This window comes from Desarmillaria tabescens, assembly GCF_030435595.1.
Source record: "Desarmillaria tabescens strain CCBAS 213 chromosome Unknown EV420scaffold_44, whole genome shotgun sequence".
Taxonomy (NCBI): Eukaryota; Fungi; Basidiomycota; class Agaricomycetes; order Agaricales; family Physalacriaceae; genus Desarmillaria; species Desarmillaria tabescens.
The window spans coordinates 283,406-301,412 of NW_026848343.1; the positions used below are offsets into that span (position 1 = coordinate 283,406).

Genomic DNA, 18,007 nt, shown 5'->3' on the forward strand with positions numbered 1-18,007 from the left:
TGTCACAGACGCGACTTGTCACACCCAGAAAGTGAAATCACTCGTTAGCGACCACCTTCTCCACGGATTGCAGCGCTATTTTCACTACCTCTCATTGTTCACACTGGATACCGCGTCTTTGATGTGGTATTAATTTTTGTCAGTTAGGATCTCTGAGGCGCAAGTGTTGACCGTCAGTATGTGGACTATCGTTGGACCGTTCGATGGTGAAACCGGAGAAGTCAACTTTGCCAGTAGGCCAGGCTGTTCTCCGCTCGTGGTATGCACATCTGATTGGATATACAGAATCTAAGCTGCTAAAGCCTGGGTCAACGTACGGTTTGGGAAGGAAAGGCCAGCCGCTGTTAATTAACAGCAAAAAGATATCACATCACCATTGTGAACTCATTATAGGAGAGAGTAAGGTGGACGATGTGGTGCGCCGACTGTCTATTTCCTAGAGTTTATGCTCAAAACTTAGCTCAGTCTGATCCGCATTCAAAGCCGAATGTTCAACTAGTAAATAAGAAAGACAAGATGTTCAAGGTTGAGAGGAACGGAGTTCCTTTCCCTGCCAATTCAGCTGCAGTCGTAGAGCTACAGGACGGTGACATACTTCAGTTGGTGTCTGCAGTATCTGCGAGGTGCGTCCCTAAATGAGCTAGTGCGTTCTATGACTCAAACTTCATTAGCGTAAGATGGTTGCCTGTGTGTGTCTATTTGTCGCTGACGCGAGGGAAAGCGTCCACATCTCTGGAGTCTTGTGCAGTACTAGGTGAGATTTGCTGCCTACCTGCCGCGTGAGTTCCCTAAGACGTGTTTAGGCATCAAAGTGGTCCACACACCGAACCCTAATGTCACACACCATATCACCTCCACACTCTCAGCAACAGCATCAATTGCCGCATCACTCATATCTGCATGCCAAATCGTCAAACCGGAATGGCTTAGTGAGGTGCTCAGGCTTGGAAGTCTACCGGACGATGATCCTTCGTCGCTTGAGAGCCATTTCAAGATGCCTCTTGCCTCCAAATACCGTCCCACTTTTTCACCTGAACTTCTGGAGAAAGACAAGACAGCGGACGTATGGAACCCTAATGAAGAACGGCTCCACATTTTCAAGGACTACCGGTTCATGTGCATCAGTGAAAAGTCCAGAGAGATTGATAATGAGCTACGTGGACTTCTCGAACGCGGCGACGGGGCAATTGAAACTTTCAATATACAAGATGGCGGTGCAAAGTGGCGGAAAGCATTATCTCGCGGACGTGCAAAGGAGAACGTGAAGATGGTTGCTATTGCATCGCAGGATGCCATGGTGGCCGCCGTTGGGCCCGAGAGTTGGCGGGAGCTACTAGAAATTGCTCGGGAGTGCGTAATATCCTTAGGTTCCTGATTGAAACTTACGGATCTCCCATTAGGTTTGAAGTACGTGTACTCGAACCCCAGGACATTGTTCAGACCGTGTTGGATGTGAATGTGTCAATATTTACTCAAGGATCAACCGACATAGGTAAGTATAGAGTCGTTGACCGAATATGATGCCTGATGTCTACTAGAATCTTCCCTTCCACACGTCATTCCCAATTCTATACCAGATGAGCCATCTGCTCCACCTCCCGAGCTAGAATCAGCTGTTCCATCTCGCAAGAAGCTGATCAGACGAGCAGTCTCTCACCAAGGGTCCCAAGAGCCTGCCAGTATACCGGATCTGAACCCAGAGGAAACTCTGCCTCCGCGGCGTGTATGTTTAGTAAACCTGTCTATGTACTATGAGCTGATTTGTGTATCAAGAAACTAACGAGAAGAACAGGGTCCCAACAACCGGAAGACACTCCAGTTTCGCTGATGCTTCCTCCGGAAGGTGCACTGCCTCCAAGGCGGGTAGGTCGAATTTCGCTGGAAACTGTATTCCTTTGTTGAGCGGGCCAATACAGACTTTGACAAGACGTGCTAACGCAGGACTACCAATTATCAGTGGATTGAATGATAATTCGATATTGATCAACTCGTTAACTACTTCGGCACCAGCAACCCCGGCCGAGTCTACGGCTGAAAGTTCTGTAAGTTGGCAGTTACCTATAAACATCCCAGAACATAGATCCCTTTCTCTAGATTCCCCTGCAACGTTCTAAGAAACTTAAACGTCGCCTCGACACAACAGATACTATCGAGTCGCAATTGGCCACCATAGGCAGGATTGAAGTCCCTGAAGAGCCCGCATACAAAAAGCATAAAGCTTTATTCGATGCGAGCGATCCAGAAAAGGCTGGAATAACATTTGACGGGACGAACTTCAGTGGCTTCCAGAGCAGTGCTGCCAGTCAAACGCAGAATCAGTCTGAAACACTGGGTTCCCGGAGTTCCAGAAGCGGTGCTCTTCATCCGGTCCGTGAGGAAGAGGAGGAGACTCAGCAGTCCGTACCCGAAGGTAGCAGAGGGCAAAAAAGAAAGACTTTTTCAGAAGATGTTGAAATGGCTGATGTTGAGGAGGTTCTCGCACCTACACCGGAGACCGAAGCACCTCCGGCTAAGAAGCGAGCCGTAGACAATGACAATGCTGTTCACCGTCTGCCGACAACAACTATCCAGGCTGAGGATCGGACCAGACCGAAGCCGCCTTCTACCGTTCAACCAACGAAGTCCAAATCCGGTGCTTCTCCAGGTAAGCCGGATACGGACGATGCTTTCTTGAAGGCAATCGCCTCTACAAAACGTGGGAAGAAAAATGAGGACGAATTTGATCGAGAGTTCAACAAGCTCAAGATTTCCAAACCCGAATTGAATAAAGAGAACCCGGAGGATGAGTGGAAGGTCTTGGAACAGTTTGGCGACGATAATAGGGTTAGAGGGAACTTCATGGTTGTCGTCCCGATGGAGGTGCATGGCAAACATGGGGGAAGGACGAGACAGACGGAAACAAATGCGGAATGGCAAGGCAAGCCCAATTTCAAGAAATTCAACAAGGTAGGGTATCTTTATCATTTGAGATTTGATGGCTAATGTGTCGTGGCCATGCAGAAGGTAACAAGCCGGGTGCGCTCGAAGCTCGTTGACCTTGTCATTAGTGATGAGAGTACTATGGCTCCGGCGACGGGTAAGCAACAGTGACCCCTTGTTCTTAAACCAATAGTCATGTGGTTCTACAGCGTTCTCTCAAATCTCAGCAGATTATCAGCAGAGAGAAGAGCCCATTGACATCGATTCACCCGAACCGCCAAAACGTACAAAGAGTCAAAAGATTCTTATCAACGACTCGGATTCGAATAATGATCACCCTCCGCCCGTTGTCCAGAAGACCAAGAATAAGCCACCCTCTCGAGCAGGGAGTGTTGTCCCCAAGAAAAGAGCAGCATCGCGGAGGCCTAGCACTCCTCCTTTGTTTTTGGAGGACTCGGAGGATGAGGGCATGCAGCAAGATTTAGCGGCGGATGACGACGACGTACAGACACTGCAATCCAGCGCGCCTTCACGTAAGGGTACCCAAACAAGAAGGGGGACGGCCAAAAAGGCCGCACTGAAGGTCGATGATGATTCTGATTCTGATGCGGTGTTTAAGCCTGTGAAGACCAGGAAAAGGAAGTGACAGTTTGCTTCATTATTGGATAGATGGTGTACCTATGATTGGTCTACGTACGTGTTTCCCCCATGTGTTTAATGTACTAGTTATATCGTTGAGGGTGCTGATCTTGCAAATCTCAATGACCCTGGAAAGGTAAGTTGGAGAATTTGGCGATGGAAGATTTGTTGAAATGTCGAGCGCCCTAAGTTTGACGCTGATTGTACTGCAGAGGATCCACTTGATGATCCATTCGTTGGTAAGTAACTGTATTCGGTTTCGCAGAGTTACTGACCATGAACTTAATCAGGCCCACTCAATCTAAGGCATGTAATTACGAAATTTGACCGCGGATCGAGTTTCTTCGTAACTGGTTCCGTTTAATGGCAACGCCCGTGATACGCACTAGTTCAAGGAAAGCGACGGAGCACACTTTAGCGGTGTCTTATCGGCCAAAATGAAATAAGAGCTACGGCGCGGTTCGCTCCGCTTCTACCTATATCTGTTTCAGCCTTCTCTTTTTATTTCCGTGTATTGGAGGCGTAGATCATCTGATACCTCAAAACTTATTGGTATCATCGCGCATCATCTATCTGTCTAGCAAAACTTCCCCGGATGGACCTAAGGTGAATTTCGATGATCCACTTGGTCTTTTGATTTCGTTTCCTAGCAACAACGAATTGTCCTTCAGGTAAGTACTTGCCGTTGCAGGCTTTCAGCTTCGTTTTTGCACCCCAATGATCAGCTCCTCGTGATACCAATGGCTCGTCCCGACTGCTCGCAGTTACCATCACTTGAAACAAAAAAAAACAACGGGTTGTCATTGGCGGGATTGGGCGGAACAGTTTGAAGGTTTCGCATATCCGGAGATTTGGGTCCGAATCTCCCAGACTCAAGAGGACTAGCTATAGGGATATTAGAGTCTAGGAGATGCTACTCTGATCCTTGGCTTGGCTGATCATGTGGGTTTAGGAAAATATTTGACAAATGGCACCCACGCGGCCACAGAAGCAGCATGGCTCTTCGGCGCTTCAGTGCGGTGTCCTTACTCTTGGTGCTTTCGTTGTTGTCCTGGCATGGTTGCGTAGAAGCCGGTCCTACCGACGACCGTCGATCGGGGGCCGCGGATGAGGATGTAAGCGATTATTTACCCGTGTTATACATCGGACCATGATGATCAAATGGGAGATCAGACGCGAAGCCAAAAGATTTTCTCCGGACGATGTTCCTTCTCCTTGACTATCTCTCTCCGGGAAATTGCCAGTCATGCAGATCAACGTGCGTCTTCGGTACTTGCAACTCTTCTTGATTTCTGACGACCCGTACAGTTAATCCCTGCGTCGCTGGTAGCGAGTTGCATGCTTTTGGTACACTTAAAATGGTTCATCTTGTGGAGTTGGTCCGCTGATATGATGAATAGGTTTACGATTGGGCTTGTACACTAGATCGGGAGGTGCGCCACCTTTTTGTCCTTATTCACGTCTTCACATCAAGTCACCGACAGGTGGATTTCGTCTGGTCACATCCCCTATCGTTTAGTGCCATGCTATTCTTCATAAATCGATATCTACCCTTCGTAGATGCATTTACCTCCATGAGCTGTGCGTCCGGATTTTAACCTCCGGCCCCAGATATTAGCTGACTGTGTGATGTTTGCAGTGTCATTTACCCAGAACTCTCCTGAGGTACGCACACGCGTTTCAGGACGCCCTTGGTGTACAAACTAAGCTACCCGATATGTAGAAATGTATTAAGCATTTCAAAGTCGTCACCTGTAAGCCTCAGCCGGTGTATAGATTGCTTTCCATGTTCCTGATTTGCCGTTATGGTGACGTAGGGTTTACGGTGGTGGGGATTCTTCTTTGTGAGGGTACGTTCCGAGACTTTCAAGGACGAATTTACGGTCTCATCATTTTGACAGTGATTTTGATGCTGCGAACGTATGCTATCTGGGAGCGGAAAAGATCAGTCATGATCGGATTTATTATACTTATCTTGGTATGTTTTATTTCTCCGACATACGATCTTGCACCTTCTTGGACCTAATGGAGCTTTCAAGGTTGTGGCCGTCCCGTCGTTTGTGTTCACGGGTCTAGAACTCAATTCCCTTGTCTGTTCGTACCACCGCCATCAAACTTACACAAGATTGACGGGGTGTCGTTTTCTCCAGATAGAAAAGCGAGCATAGGATGTCATCTGGTACATGCGAGTCCCATCATCATGGGGGCATATCTTCTACTATTATTCTGCGAAACTGGTATGTTGATACTTCAAGGAATAATATTTGATGACTATTCTTTGCAGTCATCGCTGTGCTTATGCTAATAAAGGCGACACGGCATTGTAAGTCAATTCGGCTCTTTCCAATCGAGTTCTTATTTCCGTACAGTACGACCGCCATATTCGCCGTGGGTTGCGAAGTTGTACCGAGATGGTGAGCAGTAATTTTATTAAGAGTGTATAGATTTCAGATCTTGATACTGACGGTCTGTTAGGTTTATTGTTTTACCTGTATCTTCTCGGTCAGCCTTTTCACCTTCATATATCGGTACGTGACTGACTTGCATTGTAGCCCTCTCTTTGGCCAATGTCGTCATCCCAATTTGCATACCGGTGAGTCGACTTCTAGTTTTATTCTTGTAATCTAAACATCTCTTTCATCCAGTCTCTCTCCAATTGGCTCGCAACGTTGGTCTATGCTCCTTTTTCTTCTTTGCTCTTCTTGATGTATATTTGCAGACCCCAGCGTGTCTTCCATTCCATCTTTTGTACTCGAATTTTCCTCTTGATCATGAAACAACGCAGTCCACCAAGGTCACCCATCTTAGATAGCACGGATTTGACGATTTTTATGGCTGATTTCCCGTCTGGCTCTGGAGTGACAGACTCGTCGGCGCTGGCTTCCTCCTCATCAATGCCGGCATGATCATGACCATCACGATTAGTTATTTCTTCATTTGTAGAAGCTGTAATATAGTTATACATTTGTATCTTTATCTACTCTTACCAGCTATGTAGCGCTTTGCTTTGAGCTCTCTATTTGCGATTCCGCAGGATCAGTTGAGGCGGATTCAAGATCGGTCCGGACCGTGTGAAAAGACCCTGATTGGGAAAAGGAGGCATTTCACGGGCGCGAGTGCGGTGACTTTTCACCTTCGACGCCCACCATCCCTGAGCTGGTCGTCGGCGCGCTCGTGTTAGAGACGATCGCTTCCGTAAAGACGAAGAAACGACAACTACAACATCTCCATTTCCGTAACACCCGATTATCGGTTCGAGGACTTATCCGCTCCCACCATGACCATGGCTATCTCGGTGCGGCGGCGGTCGCTGTCGCGCGTTCTTTTCGCCTTCCTTCTGATCTTCTTCGTTCGAGTGCTCTTTTTTTCTACGCCATCGGTACCGACATTGGCGAGACAGGCGAAGGATGTTGAGATACAGGAGCAGGGCTTGTTTGAAGGAACAGGTGGAGGAGACGTATCTACACGAATGCGCTCGATGCTAATTGGGCTGTTTAGGAACTAATTTGGACGTACAAAGTCATACATGGCTTCAATCGAGGATGGGAAGAGATGAGCGACAAGACATCTTCAGCGGTGTGGTCAGAGACGGTGTAGATGATTATTGGGAACGGTGGCAGGTGCCCTAGTGAGCAAATTGTCATTTACCGTGTGGACAGCCACTCAAATTATTTCGGTAGTATGATCAGCAAGGAAACGTCCAATATGGATGCACAACACGTCCGTTCTGCTATTGACCAGCTCCTCTCGCTCAATGGATGGGTCGCTGCTTTGTGTCCAACTCTGGCGCGGCCATTCGGACAGAACAGTAAAACAGATACCTATGAGGATTTGGTCTCTGACGGAGCTCGGGAACGGTACTATTTCATCGCAATTGTCATCCACAGTGCGGATCATTTTTTAGTCGACCAGCTTGCGGTGATCGTCCAAATGGCCAAAAGACTTGGGACAGGAAACATTTTCGTGAGCATGTTGGATTACGATAGTAACGACAGTACGGAGACCTTGGTGGACCTGTGTGAGGCGGTCTTGACCCTGCTAGGTGTTCCGTTTAGAATTCGAAGAGTCGGAGGTATGACTGAGGATCCAGCCGCCGCCTACTACCCTTTGGAGGAGGCGTATATGCGGAATTCGGTGCTCGAGCCTTTGTGGGAGTTACGAGACAAAAGAGGGGTGACTTTCGATAGGGTCGTGTGGTTGAAGGGATTTACATGCCCGAATGACATCCTGGAGACCTTGAGGGTCAGTCTCGTCAACCAAGCGGGGATGGTATGTGGTATGGACTGGGCGGAACATGGTGGCGATTTTATTTTCAGCGACAGGTGCAAAATTTTCCTTCATTCTTGGCGTCAAGAGTCGCTGACCCTTTTTTTGCAGATGGCGTACACGAGACATCGAAGGAGATCAATTTCGTCAGAGTAAAAGCTCCAATCGTGCAGAAGCGGGTGTACCTCCAAGAGACGAACAGGGCGCCCAGCGTTATAGTAAACATCTACCGTTCCAGGTCTTTTGTTGCGAAGCAGGCACCCACGTTGTCGATCCTTCCCAGACCTATTACAAGGGCATCCGATACCGCGCTGGATCTGACTTCCACAATCTTAGTCGGACAGATCCTGCGCCTGTTCGTGGTCCTGAGAGTTCATGTTTGGATAGTAGTCAAGCCTATTTCTGCCGGGACTTATGGGTTCGAAGTGCGAGAGAGGGCATGGAGGAAGGCTATTTGGAGAGGGGAGAGGGCTTGCTCGACAAGCAGCGACTACACCGTCGACAAGGTTTTGGTCACAAGCACAAGGAGGCTCAAGCACAACCCGCCGACCCCGACGCAAATGCTGGTAGTGATTATGATGCCATGACGGACGAAGACGAAGATCCAGGTCAGTGGGAAGGTGACAAGCTGGCCATTCCCAACTCGGTGTTTAGGCCTGCCAGGATACTTGCTAATCCTCGTTGCCCGACTACATATGCCGGCGTCAGTCACACCCAGCTTGCTCGAGATTTGTTTGGTGATGATCAGGGCAAGGACAACGGTGAAGGGAAGAGCAGGTATATATTGGAAGATTGGGAAGGTGCACCTGAGAGTTTTGTCTGCCAAGAGCAGAGGACAACGGGTGGTCGCGGGGCACCAAAGACGCAAAGGAGATTAGGGTTCTCGATTCATGATGAGTTGCAGAAACTGTAACATTGATTTTTCAGTGCTTAGCGTTATAGATTATTATGGGATGGATAATACTACTAATGGGAAGTAATATGAATGACGCTGGACGGTTCACTTCTGCGACTTTGTGGCAGCATCCGCAATCTCACTTCTCCATCATGTTGATAACTTGAAGTCTTAAACTACTCAACTCAAAGATGCCAACCTCCGACGCTTAAACAGCAGACCTATCATCGGGGTAAAGCTTTCGTGGCAGTCGATGAGGATAAGAAAAGTCAAGGATGTTTTGTTGCCCATCTCGTGGTGTCTATAAGGTGCTGACTAAGCGAGCGAAAGTTTGTCTCGCTTGCAGTCGGGCAAGTCCAACACCGCCGTTGCCAAAAGTCTCCTACTAAGACCTGCTCGGCAATTGCAGTTTCCTCCGCTTCGGCTGATTGATTCCCTCCTTGGGCGTGGTCTTCCGAGGGATTGAGAAAGTAAATCTTCGGGTTCGGAATCAGATTCTAAATGCCTGTCTGGATCACCGTCAACATTGTTGATCAGTGAAGTCCATTCTCGGAAGGTTCGACTGGCCATTAGACGAAGGGAGTGCTATTGCGCTACAAAAAGTGGTCTAAATATAGTTATATTACGGCATCATTATTTGAAAACATAGGAGGGGTGATATCGAGCCCAAATGCCCCAGACGTTTCAGTGAGATCTCTGCCCTCCCTTTTGTAACTCCGCTCACGTGACACGGTCCGATCTCTCCGGACGCAGGAGGGCAAGATCTCACGAAACGGGTGGGTACGAGACTACCTACTACTCTGTCAGTTGTGACCCAACGTTTTTTATGAACGAGTTCCAATCAGTCTCCCTAGACAAACTTGAAAAGACCAGGCCAGGTGAAGGGCCCGGCGCTGAAAAGAATGCCAGCCCAATGCTTTCTTCGTTCACTGCTTGTCCACTATCTCAGTGCGTAGTCGGTTCTCATCAACGTCTGTGCCGCGACAGAGCACGAACGAGAAGATATATATCAAGATCTACGAAGAGCCTCTTGGACTCCCTGCTGGAGCTGGATATGGGTATTTCCAAGGCAAGCCTGGGGACCAGCCTAGGGCCTAATAGCCGTTTCACTATTCAGGTGAAACTTGGCTTTGGAACCACTTCTAGTGTATGGCTAGCTAAGGATGCGATGTACGTATTGTAGCACTTTATTCTTCTCAGCTTAACAGCTAGTTGCAGAAACAATAACCACGTCGCTCTCAACATATTGAATGGATACGCCTCCCAAATGAACTTTGAACACAAGCTTCGTGAATTAGACGTCTATCAGCGCTTTTGCCTTGCCCCTCCTGGCATACATGACTTCTGCTCTCGAATGATTACTCATTTCACTCACACTGGAATGGATGATGATGGCGAACGCGCTAGAACTGTTTCAGGCTGTAAATAGCGTCATGCACTTAGTCCCTGCTCATGAATTCCTTCCCATTCATATCGTCAAGCGTATTCTTCGCCATACCCTCAAAGGACTCGAAGCCTCACATCATCATGGAATCGTACACACAGGTGGTCATCTTCAACTCGTCTTTTGTCTTGATAATCATAAATACTATTCGTTTCAATCAGATCTCAAGCCCGACAACATAAGAGTACCATTTGACGACAAGTTCACGGCAGAGATTTTGGACGAGTGGGTCCGAGCGCACCCGCCACGGATTTATCCCCCAACAAAAAGTCTTGACAAAATGGCTACAACTTATGTTCCGAATGCCTACTGCTACCTTCTATTGAAGAGCTGGCCGGACGCACGTTCAAACTAGCTGATTTTAGTAATGGTGAGACTTCGATACATCTGAACCTTACGTTATCATTTACAAGCGCTCCATAGCTCAACTTTGCGATGACCATACGACAGACCACATTACGCCTCTAGGACTTCGCCCTCCTGAGATCATGCTAGGCGGACCTTGGGACGAAACAGTCGATATCTGGACTTTTGGATGCATCGTATGTACTGAGTTCCTTCACGATCAACCATAGTTCGTTTATCCTTTTACTAGGTGTTCACTCTTTTAACACGGCTCTCCTTGTTATACACCGGTGTCGAACCCCGCTTTCGCTACCTGTATCCCGCCGGAACTGACTTTTCTGACCCCGACGTGCAGCACATTCACGTATTATTCCAGACCGCGTATTTCACACAGCAGATTTTCCCTCCCGCCCTGTTGGAGATATATCCTCATTCCGCGAGGTAATTTAACGAGCAAAGTGTGTTTTCTTGCTCATTTATTTGTGTCGCTCTGCTCGAATTATGATGATGCAGACTCGCTTAAACTGGTCGATCTTTCGCTCCTGCCTTATAGCCAGTGGCCCCTCCTTGGGATCTTGGCCAGTATAAGGACAAGTTCTCCGCTCAAAGGTTCCGATGTAGAGGGGGCGGTGAAACTTATACTGCAATGTTTGAAGTTGTACCCGACTGAGCGGCCCTCGGCGAGAGAGCTCTTATCGGATCCTTGGCTCTTGGAGGATGAATAGATGGCATCTGCCACCTGTCTGCTACACAGCGCTTTTAACAGCATTTACTATCGATGACTACCATATAATTATCTATTTTCCACTCAACTAGATATTTTCATTTGATCTCGTATCGGTATCTTGCTTCCAGCGGCAAGCGCACAGCATCTCTTACTCAGTGCTCGAATTTTTATTCTTTGCTTGGCCCCACCCACAAACAATAGTTTTGTTTATTCCCATTCCTCTGATCTTGATGCCTCTCCAAATATTATGCGCTCTCTGAAGGCTCTAGGCTATCGCTAACTCGCTCCTTACGCTTCGACAGCTGCCAACATCCGGTCAATGATGTTTCTCACTCGCATATTGGGGAATCACGAACCGCGACATATAACGCTGCTGTTACAATGATCACGATACCTACCACCGACCACGCGTCGGGAGTGAAATCAAAGAAAACACGTTCAAGAACAGTAGCAAAGACGATCTTGGAAAAGGCGTTTGTATTTGATGAAAAATTACAACGTAAAAACACGTACTTGGGTGTAAACAGCTGTCGTTCCCCTTCCAGCTGTTTCGCGCTGGAGGCCCATGGTGATAAGGAGCTAGGCGAGAACATGTGGTTAGATTATTCTGTGTGATGGTACACCCACCTGCCCAAAAAATCCAGTAATCCCCAATGTCAGAAAGAGAGCGATCCATTTCCAATTGGCGGAGAAGACAAGTGGAGTACCCGTTATTGCTATTCTGCGCGAGAATTGAGATTGCGGGAATCATTGGGTGGAGTTTTTATTTACCCAATGCTGGATGCAATGACCGACTGCAATGAAAATGAGGCTAAGGAATGAAGGGCGTGGGCTCGGGAACCGATGGCACGAATAGTTGTAACTTTGGGATACGTGAGGACACGATAACGTCAAGGACAAATTGGTAGGGACTCACAAGCGGCTGTGGTTCCAAGTACGCCGATTAGAGCGACGCTAGGTCATGTCATCCGGGCGTAAGAATAACGAATCGTTAAGTGAATCCTACTGACACATACCCAACTGCAAGCAAACGACGTTTGGGATCTCTGGATTCATCTACCGGTGAGTCCCCGAACAGAAATTCCGGCTGCGCGATGCAGGGGACACCGGAGATGCTGAACACTGCTCTTGTTAAAAAGTCAAACTTACAAGTAACTTGGAAACATACGTCCAGCTATGATCTGCCCCACAGATACCGTTTCCCCAAGAAATACCGCGCCCGCTATGGCGGTTGTAGTCGGCATCAGAAAGGTGAGGACCGTAGCTTCTGAGAGGGAAAGGTACTTGAGGGAATAGTACACCCCGCAGATACCGACGAAACTGAGACGAGACATGACGACGCATTAGAATGCATAGGAAAGAAAGCGGGCCTTCGTACCCGCATATCCCACGAAACACGAGAAGCGTGCGAGCTCCGTGGGGTCCTCTGAAAGGCTCAGGAATTCCTGCACATAGCATGTATATCACAGCGCCGAGGTAGGTTATACTCTAGAAGCAGGTTCTTTTGATAACGGACTCAGGATAAGCGAATGAGCGTACCATATGGATCGCGATTAACTATAGAAAGTTGATTAGGCAGGAATAGTAAAGGCAACTGAAAGCTCACCTGGAAAGTTGGCACTGAGTCATCCAGTCTGTTTAGTTCCTTCACGCAGACATTTCCTATGGAAAAGATGAAAGAAGCAGCTGCAATAAGCAGGAAGCCTGTGTTCCTTTGGTACGCGTCTTTCAGAGAGGATCGCCAGTTGCGTAGAACGGTTTTCGGAAGCAGAGGAGCATTTTCGCCTTGAACTTCGACGGTCATGGCTTCAAGTTTGCAGATGAAGGCTCAAGTTATTGTTGTCGCGGAAGGACATTAAGTATATTGATGGTGCGAAAGATAACCGGCATTGCGTCACCATTATCTTTTCGTGTGCGCGGATATGGTGCCTAACTTTGTAATTCCAGTCGAGTTGGTAAGTATTCAGTCAGAAGATTTCGGGGGCAGAGTACGTTCAGGGAGGCATCCACAGAGAGCGCTCAGTCGAGATTGGTTCAAGTGCCAGTGAAGTTAACGGCTCGTCTGCTCGCTGAGGTGACAGCGACGTGCAATATACTGAACAGGAAAGGTGTTGTACATCTGGATAGATGCTGAAATAGCGTCAATTGCCAGTTCCATCGACGGGGGAAAAACTGTGAAGATCCCTTGAGGCGTCCATCTTGCATCATATCAACGGCTTTGAGGACAGTACTGGTCAGGAGTCCAAAGACGATTATCCACCTGGTGTGCTTTGGCAACAAGGTCGCGTCATTTGTGCGTTCACGGAAAGAATTCTCACCCTGATAAACTGAGAACTCAACACTGTTTTGTCTGGCATACATCCCCTTACATCCCTGGTCAGCCACTCAAAATTCCGTGCAGTGATGAAGGTAGGGATAGGAATGTGCTCACCGCTTGAAATGCCTCGTGGACAGGCTCAGATGATATCCAACTCTGTAGATAGATGAAGTAAAGAAGGAGAAGATTCCCAGGACAACCAATACAAAACTCTGTTACGCGTTTGAGATCACTGTGGGTCAGGAAAGGATCCTCGGGAGTTCAAAGACCCATTGCATTTGCTTCATAAGAAAAGAGTTACGACATTCACGTATCCTGAACCAAATGCATGCAAAGGGTGATGAACAAGTTGAACTTTTATACGATTTCATGAACCGATTGAGGATGTATTCACCCGTGAAAGTTTTGAAACTGGGAGTATTTTGGCTGAAAAAGCGCCAATCATCAGTGGTTCTCAGAAAGAATTCATTCATAGCACACAGTGACTCAGAAAATACAAGAAACTACGTGCTATACCAGCAAGGACTGAACAGGATGTGTTCAGTCCAGGTTCTATAGACAATTGGAGACATCATGGAAAAGAAAGCCGCATGGTAGTAAAGGACGGGAAAAAGCGAAGGCGTGGGAACATCCTCCCCACCGTGGACGAATTCTTCCTATTCTTTCACTCCCACCTTTGTTACGCGACTGATGATGGATGACCTGGAATCCTCTACCCAATTAATCACCGGACCTCCGCCCGACTTTGCCTCGCCAAACCAACAATTCTGACGCTTCCTAGTTTTCTTCATACCTCTCTCTAAAACATGCTTTCTTCTCAACCTCGCTTGCCGTTTTCCTTGAGCCATGGCTGGCCCATCTCCACCTGAACAGGAGCTTCCTGGACAGAGCAGAGAAAAGCAATGGTCCGCGCAAGCCGAGATTAGCCTGTCGTGGGTATTCAGATGATCAATCTTCTCACCGCCATCTCTCGACAACAGTCATGGACAACCCATACCTTGCTCATCTACCCCCTTCTCAGCGTGGCTCCGGTTCGTCTAAGGCTAAAATTGATACCTCGGGAGACCCGCTATTTGGCTTTCTGCCGAGGAAAGTCACCGGTAAACAGGCGCGTCAGGCTCTGGTACGTTTTCTTCCTCGCAGAGTCCAAAGCTTTATCTGACAATATACCCAGGAACATGATATCAATCCATTCACAAAGCAGCCACATTCGGCCCAGTACAAGAGAATCCTTGCCTCGCGAGAAAAGCTACCCGTGTATTCGCAGATGGATGACTTTTTCAAGATGGTGATTCGTATGCGCGTTGTATTTGAGGAGGTGTTTGGGTTCTGTTGCCCTTAGAAACAGGCCGACCCCTCTTCAGATGGCGCCCTCCTCTTCAAGTAATCATTCAGCTGATGCTTGCAATAGTTCAATGAGAATCAGATCATTGTAATAGTTGGTGAGACCGGAGCAGGAAAAACGACGCAGTATGTGCTGCACATTTCCTTCTTATCAGACCAGCACTCACTGTTAATCAAAGAATACCTCAATTCGTTGCGTATTCGGATCTACCGCATACAAATGGCAAGCTCGTAGCATGTACCCAACCTCGTCGTGTTGCAGCGATGTCGGTAGCAAAACGGGTGGCGGATGAAATAGATGGTGAGTACTGTTAACGTACTTGGACCCAGAAAGCTTACCTTGTTTTTAGTCCAGCTTGGTCGACACGTCGGTTATTCGATTCGATTCGAAGACATGACAGAGCCTGGTACAACTTTCCTTAAATACATGACCGACGGTATGCTTCTCCGGGAAGCAATGAACGATCCGAACCTCGAGCGATATTCCACTATCATCTTAGATGAGGTGCACGAGCGGACTCTTGCCACTGACATCCTCATGGGTCTCCTGAAAGACCTCGCAAAACGCCGGTCCGACCTCAAGATCATCATAATGTCCGCAACTCTTGATGCTCTCAAATTCCAAAAATACTTTGGTCTTATCGCTGGTACACCAGCGCCTCTATTCAAAGTACCCGGCCGCACACATCCTGTGGAGGTGTTCTACACTCAAGACCCCGAGCCCGATTACGAGGAAGCTGCTATCCGAACTGTCCTTATGATCCATCGAGCCGAAGAGCCTGGTGACATCTTACTCTTTCTCACCGGTGAAAATGAAATAGAGGATACATGCCGAAAAATCAAGCTCGAAGCGGACGATCTGGTAAACCGGAACCCAGACTCCGTCGGCTCCCTAGTTTGCATACCTCTCTATTCTTCCCTATCCTCTCAACAGCAACAGCGCATCTTCGACCCCGCACCAACTCCTCGAACACCCGACGGTCCCCCAGGCCGAAAGGTCGTTGTCTCTACTAATATTGCCGAGTCGTCCTTGACAATAGACGGAATCGTATATGTCGTTGATTCCGGCTTCTCCAAACAGAAAGTCTACAACCCTCGGATACGAGTTGAAAGTTTGCTCGTAAGCCCTATATCTAAGGCCTCCGCCCGACAAAGGGCAGGTCGTGCGGGTCGTACGAGACCAGGGAAGTGCTTCCGACTTTATACGGAGAAGGACTTCATGAATGAGCTCGAAGAGCAAACCCATCCGGAGATTTTGAGGTGTAATTTGAGCAATACTGTCTTGGAGCTTGTCAAATTGGGTATCAAGGTAAGAATCTCACACACCACACACAATTACAAGCACCTATTAATTGGTTCCAGGATCTTGTACGTTTTGACTACATTGATGCTCCAGCTCCCGAGACGTTGATGCGAGCTTTGGAGTTACTGAACTTCCTCTCTGCGTTGGATGACGACGGTAACCTAACGGCACTGGGTAGTGTGATGGCAGAGTTCCCGCTCGATCCTCAGGTGCGCCTGAAGCTCCCTTGGCAGATGTATCTTTGATTAACACCTTTGATTTAGCTCGCAAAAATGCTTATCGTCAGCCCGGAATTCAAGTGCAGTAATGAAATCCTTACTATCACCGCTATGCTTTCCGGTTAGCGTTCCCGTTCCCTACCTATTTACCACTCAACTAACGATACCTATTAGTACCGAACGTATGGATACGACCGCCAAATGCACGTAATCAAGCCGATGCAGCGAAAGCCCGACTCACTGTCCCCGATGGCGACCATCTTACCATGTTGAATGTCTATAATCAATATGTTCAAAGTATGTTCACGTCTACTTTGCGGCCCAAAACAAGATGCTCACACAACCTCACAGATAAGTATGACAAGACCTGGCTGTACAACCACTTCCTCTCTGCTCGAGCTCTCGCCCAGGCGGACAACGTCCGTGCACAGTTAGAGCGAATCATGGCCAAATACGAGGTAGAACTGCTTTCACTCTCAGACGAGAAGAAACTGTACCAGAACATTCGTCAAGTGCTTATTTGTGGGTTCTTCATGCAAGTAGCGCATAAAGAGGGAGAAAAGGGAAATTATCTTACGGTGAAGGATGACCAGGTTTGTAATGTTTTCTACCTGTCTTCAAGGCCTCGATTGATGGCACACGTAGGTCGTGGCACTTCACCCGTCCTGTGGCCTTAACACTCAACCAGAATGGGTCATCTTCAATGAATTTGTGTTGACGAAGAGACCTTACATTCGTACGGTATCCGAGGTTCGCCCTGAATGGTACGTTTGACTCTTCTGCTTTGATCTTCTTGGACTGATCACGGTCGTCTTTCTAGGCTATTAGAGTTTGCAACAAATTACTTTGACCTATCAACATTTAGCGATGGCGAGACCAAGCGGGCGTTGCAACGTGTGGTGAATAAGAAAGCAGGCAAGGTCGGAAAGAGGAGTGACGACACGAAAGAACGAAGGCAAAAAGAATTGATTTCTCTCTTCAGTTGATGATCATGTTCGCGATACTGTCTTGCTACTTTTTGGTGACTCACTTATAATTAGTGTTAGACCTGGATAGTGTCATCCTTGTCTATAACCCTGGTACTGGGATCTTTCCCTAGAATGTATCCTTGTGATCGTTTTGCTCTTTGAAAAGAGTCCGGGCAGCCCGCAAGCGATGGAAGTCAGTTCACATGGGCCTTCAAGCTTCAACGTTCAATATTCAATTCAGTTCGGTCTGACGCTACCACAAAACCATGCATGTGTGATGCAAGAAAGCCTTCTCATATTTCCGATGAAACTCTTGTCAATTGTCTTCGCTACCTTAACTCACGCTGGCTATGTGGTTCAGCGAGGTGCCGTGGGCCATGCAAGCAACGACGCTTCCGATTATCCTTGTGATCCTGTCTGCTTTTGATCGACGCGGGCAAGGCGGAACAATCATGTTAAACGATGAAATTTATCACATCGAGTCGGTGATGGATGAATACCACTGGACTTTGGGATGTCTTAGTCGATCTGAACGACACCATGCTTGTCAGTGCTTCCATTGATTTGAGTATAAAGTCGGTTGGTTGGCGACAACCCTAACATTTGGGGAACGAATATCCTG

General features: G+C 47.8%; 6 protein-coding genes across 6 annotated transcripts; 5 read left to right on the forward strand and 1 right to left on the reverse strand.

Annotated features, from left to right (window-relative positions):
- The first annotated feature begins 25 nt into the window (after positions 1–25).
- EV420DRAFT_876548 (proline-rich protein) lies at positions 26–3,864 on the forward strand. The gene is made up of 13 exons (XM_060483838.1): positions 26–233; positions 286–416; positions 466–623; positions 672–754; positions 804–1,350; positions 1,401–1,492; positions 1,539–1,723; positions 1,774–1,863; positions 1,917–2,042; positions 2,095–2,946; positions 3,004–3,076; positions 3,129–3,797; positions 3,849–3,864. The coding sequence occupies exons 1-12, from the start codon at positions 179–181 to the stop codon at positions 3,563–3,565; spliced, it is 2,829 nt and encodes a 942-aa protein (XP_060326175.1). The 5' UTR covers positions 26–178; the 3' UTR covers positions 3,566–3,797; positions 3,849–3,864.
- Positions 3,865–4,348: 484 nt separating this feature from the next.
- On the forward strand, positions 4,349–6,575 carry EV420DRAFT_1568838 (uncharacterized protein). The gene is made up of 17 exons (XM_060474194.1): positions 4,349–4,459; positions 4,511–4,673; positions 4,732–4,816; positions 4,867–4,905; positions 4,959–4,991; positions 5,043–5,139; positions 5,198–5,223; positions 5,282–5,312; positions 5,376–5,408; positions 5,460–5,536; positions 5,598–5,652; positions 5,709–5,795; positions 5,843–5,881; positions 5,928–5,972; positions 6,034–6,060; positions 6,111–6,151; positions 6,204–6,575. The coding sequence occupies exons 3-17, from the start codon at positions 4,805–4,807 to the stop codon at positions 6,462–6,464; spliced, it is 903 nt and encodes a 300-aa protein (XP_060326176.1). The 5' UTR covers positions 4,349–4,459; positions 4,511–4,673; positions 4,732–4,804; the 3' UTR covers positions 6,465–6,575.
- A 27-nt stretch (positions 6,576–6,602) lies between these two features.
- On the forward strand, positions 6,603–8,961 carry EV420DRAFT_1313564 (glycosyltransferase family 69 protein). The gene is made up of 4 exons (XM_060468614.1): positions 6,603–7,004; positions 7,057–7,186; positions 7,239–7,880; positions 7,936–8,961. The coding sequence occupies exons 1-4, from the start codon at positions 6,836–6,838 to the stop codon at positions 8,735–8,737; spliced, it is 1,743 nt and encodes a 580-aa protein (XP_060326177.1). The 5' UTR covers positions 6,603–6,835; the 3' UTR covers positions 8,738–8,961.
- A 1,191-nt stretch (positions 8,962–10,152) lies between these two features.
- On the forward strand, positions 10,153–10,953 carry EV420DRAFT_1647785 (kinase-like domain-containing protein; the record flags this gene model as incomplete). The annotated part of the gene is made up of 4 exons (XM_060478079.1): positions 10,153–10,432; positions 10,492–10,533; positions 10,587–10,705; positions 10,759–10,953. 4 exons carry the CDS (start codon positions 10,153–10,155, stop codon positions 10,951–10,953), a joined length of 636 nt encoding a protein of 211 aa, XP_060326178.1.
- Positions 10,954–11,480: 527 nt separating this feature from the next.
- On the reverse strand, positions 11,481–13,039 carry EV420DRAFT_1647786 (integral membrane protein DUF6; the record flags this gene model as incomplete). Its single annotated transcript, XM_060478080.1, has 11 exons — positions 11,481–11,537; positions 11,592–11,696; positions 11,749–11,814; positions 11,863–11,956; positions 12,007–12,097; positions 12,152–12,189; positions 12,252–12,357; positions 12,404–12,555; positions 12,614–12,723; positions 12,775–12,792; positions 12,842–13,039. 11 exons carry the CDS (start codon positions 13,037–13,039, stop codon positions 11,481–11,483), a joined length of 1,035 nt encoding a protein of 344 aa, XP_060326179.1.
- A 1,495-nt stretch (positions 13,040–14,534) lies between these two features.
- Positions 14,535–17,403, forward strand: EV420DRAFT_1647787 (P-loop containing nucleoside triphosphate hydrolase protein; the record flags this gene model as incomplete). Its single annotated transcript, XM_060478081.1, has 11 exons — positions 14,535–14,675; positions 14,727–14,870; positions 14,964–15,022; positions 15,076–15,197; positions 15,247–16,205; positions 16,259–16,408; positions 16,463–16,538; positions 16,592–16,714; positions 16,769–17,010; positions 17,063–17,181; positions 17,238–17,403. 11 exons carry the CDS (start codon positions 14,535–14,537, stop codon positions 17,401–17,403), a joined length of 2,301 nt encoding a protein of 766 aa, XP_060326180.1.
- Positions 17,404–18,007: the final 604 nt, after the last annotated feature.

Bases quoted from the DNA above. Each gene is read 5' to 3' on its own strand.
- EV420DRAFT_876548 (XM_060483838.1), top strand. From the start codon at position 179: ATGTGGACTATCGTTGGACCGTTCGATGGTGAAACCGGAGAAGTCAAC. The intron at 417-465 runs GTGCGCCGACTG...AACTTAGCTCAG, and splicing joins AGAGTAAGGTGGACGATGTG to TCTGATCCGCATTCAAAGCC. The intron at 624-671 runs GTGCGTCCCTAA...AAACTTCATTAG, and splicing joins GTGTCTGCAGTATCTGCGAG to CGTAAGATGGTTGCCTGTGT.
- EV420DRAFT_1568838 (XM_060474194.1), top strand. The intron at 5,140-5,197 runs GTGCGTCCGGAT...TGATGTTTGCAG, and splicing joins TGCATTTACCTCCATGAGCT to TGTCATTTACCCAGAACTCT. The intron at 5,882-5,927 runs GTAAGTCAATTC...ATTTCCGTACAG, and splicing joins AATAAAGGCGACACGGCATT to TACGACCGCCATATTCGCCG.
- EV420DRAFT_1313564 (XM_060468614.1), top strand. From the start codon at position 6,836: ATGACCATGGCTATCTCGGTGCGGCGGCGGTCGCTGTCGCGCGTTCTT. The intron at 7,005-7,056 runs GTGGAGGAGACG...TGGGCTGTTTAG, and splicing joins GGGCTTGTTTGAAGGAACAG to GAACTAATTTGGACGTACAA. The intron at 7,187-7,238 runs GTGAGCAAATTG...TTATTTCGGTAG, and splicing joins GAACGGTGGCAGGTGCCCTA to TATGATCAGCAAGGAAACGT.